Raw genomic sequence first — 2,071 nt, 5'->3', positions numbered from 1 at the left:
GGGTGTTGTGAGAATGATGAAGTCAACATATGTACTAATGTGCTGGACACAAATGACGTGTGTACGGATTGTGATGAGTTGTATGAGCCCCTAATAAAATGATTATTTAATTAAAAAAAAGGGATGATGATTGGTGTCACAAATCTGTCAGAAATTAGAGCACCGTTGTTTGCTTCTTTAGGCTAGAGGTCAGAGGTAAAAGATCAGGTTTCTAGTTGTCTCTAAATAAAGTCGGGAATAGATTGAGGAGAATTGTTTTGGAAAAGGAACTGTAAGGATGCTTTGTTCTGTTCAATTAGGCTGTGCTTTTTTGGACCCTTCCATTAGAGTAAGGAAGCTTCTGTTGTTATTGTTGTTATTTGAGCTTTTTGGGTTGCATGTCTGTTGCAAGATTTGGCTCATAGAGTTCTCTAAGGAGAGGGAAAAGTGTATATATATATAATATATAGCAATATATATTTATATGCATATAAATTTTATATAGAGATATATTTTTTATTCCTTGGAGAAATTCATATATATGTATATATCTATAACTATATATATAGCTGTAACTATAAATAAAAATAGAAGTGAGATATCTAGATCAAGACCAAGAGAGAGATAGATATAGTAATAGATATGCTCTCCCTATTTCAAAGCATACCGTTTGTGTAATATGTGCGGCCATCCACCCACATGTTGATTGAGTGATATCGCCTCCCAATGTAGAATAACGCAGTGGGGTATTTGACACCTCAGAAGGTGTCTTGAGAAAGAAAAACTTATCTAGTCTTTACAGTGGATAATATTCCAATTATTCTTTCATAAAATGCACAGTTTTGGAGTCTCTCAGGAAGTAATTGATAAGAACAGTTTTTTATTGTCATATTTTTCCCTTTTCTTCTTAGCTATCAACAGCAGGCACTCCGTGTAGAGAAAGTATTGATGAAGAGTGTGATTTTACAGAGTATTGCAATGGGACCTCTGTTAATTGTGTGCCTGACACTTATGCTCTGAATGGTCATAGGTGCAAATTGGGAACTGCATATTGTTATAATGGAAGATGTCAAACTACTGATGATCAGTGTGCTGAGTTATTTGGAGAAGGTATCCTCGTTCTTATGTATTTATTTTGTATTAAATTCAAGGTCCCCTCGATTATAATTGTGCATATTATACAACTATAGAAATGAAGAACATGAATATTGATGAACTCAGTAAAAATTAAATTGGAATTAAACAGTGTTAATTCTGGTCAGAACATTTTTTTTCTTTTTTTCAGAACATTGTTATCGTCCAAGCCACCATTGTGTATTTAGAATTGTGTCTCAATATTGCATTTTTGTTTCTGGTAGTTTGCTTCCTGACCCAAAATTCATTATGTTTATGGATCATAATTTATATTGAGAACATAGTGCCAAATTAATATTTTCTAAAATGTTATTTAATTTTCTTCATACCAACTCTCATTTACATTTTCATGCCATAAAACCATCTCAGTTATTTTTATTCAGTATCTGCATATTTCTTCATTTCATAAAAATTGCTCGTGTAAGAATAGACATAGGTCACTTGATCAAAAGTCATTTGTATGTTGGTTGTTTTTTTTTTCTTTCAAACAGCTGTTGAGAGTAACTTAAATAATAGGACACACACTTAAATTTCAATGCTTGATTTTTTTCCCCTTAATGATTATTCCTAATAAAACAATACAACCCTATATATTTAAAGGAATTAAATTGAAATGTATCCAAATATAAATTTAATTGTATTTAAATTCATTCAAGTATAATTAAATTAACAGACTCAAAAGACAGGTAACAAAAAACATATTTTGTTTATTTATATAATGGAGTTCAGTTAGTACTTATGACATGGTATTTGGTTTGTGTTTTCCTCTTAATTATTTGAAACAGTTTTTAGCATGAATTTTGGACTAAATGACAATTAAAATTCAACCTTAAGTGCAGAAGTATGATCTTCCAAGTGACAGGTCACTGTAACTTTCTGAGTGCTCTCTTCAGAATCTGCTCCTGCTTATTTTCACTTGAAAATATATTTGTCATTGTCACATTGACTTTTAATCAGA

The 2,071-nt window shown here is 31.3% G+C and overlaps 1 protein-coding gene across 1 annotated transcript in view; it reads left to right on the top strand.

The window, feature by feature from the left end:
• The window catches only part of LOC101650446 (disintegrin and metalloproteinase domain-containing protein 18), a 111,401-nt gene that overhangs the window by 64,541 nt on the left and 44,789 nt on the right, over nucleotides 1–2,071 (top strand). Inside the window, exon 14 of the mRNA XM_045286861.1 lies at nucleotides 891–1,089. Within this exon, the coding sequence (XP_045142796.1) occupies nucleotides 891–1,089 (199 nt within the window). The remainder of the gene's footprint in view (nucleotides 1–890; nucleotides 1,090–2,071) is intronic.

The sequence above is a fragment of the Echinops telfairi genome, unplaced genomic scaffold (assembly GCF_000313985.2).
Source record: "Echinops telfairi isolate 266 unplaced genomic scaffold, ASM31398v2 ScPeMD7_9;HRSCAF=40, whole genome shotgun sequence".
In the NCBI taxonomy this organism is placed as follows: domain Eukaryota; kingdom Metazoa; phylum Chordata; class Mammalia; order Afrosoricida; family Tenrecidae; genus Echinops; species Echinops telfairi.
Note: the sequence above shows the minus strand (reverse complement) of the source record. Positions and strands in the feature narration are given on the sequence as shown.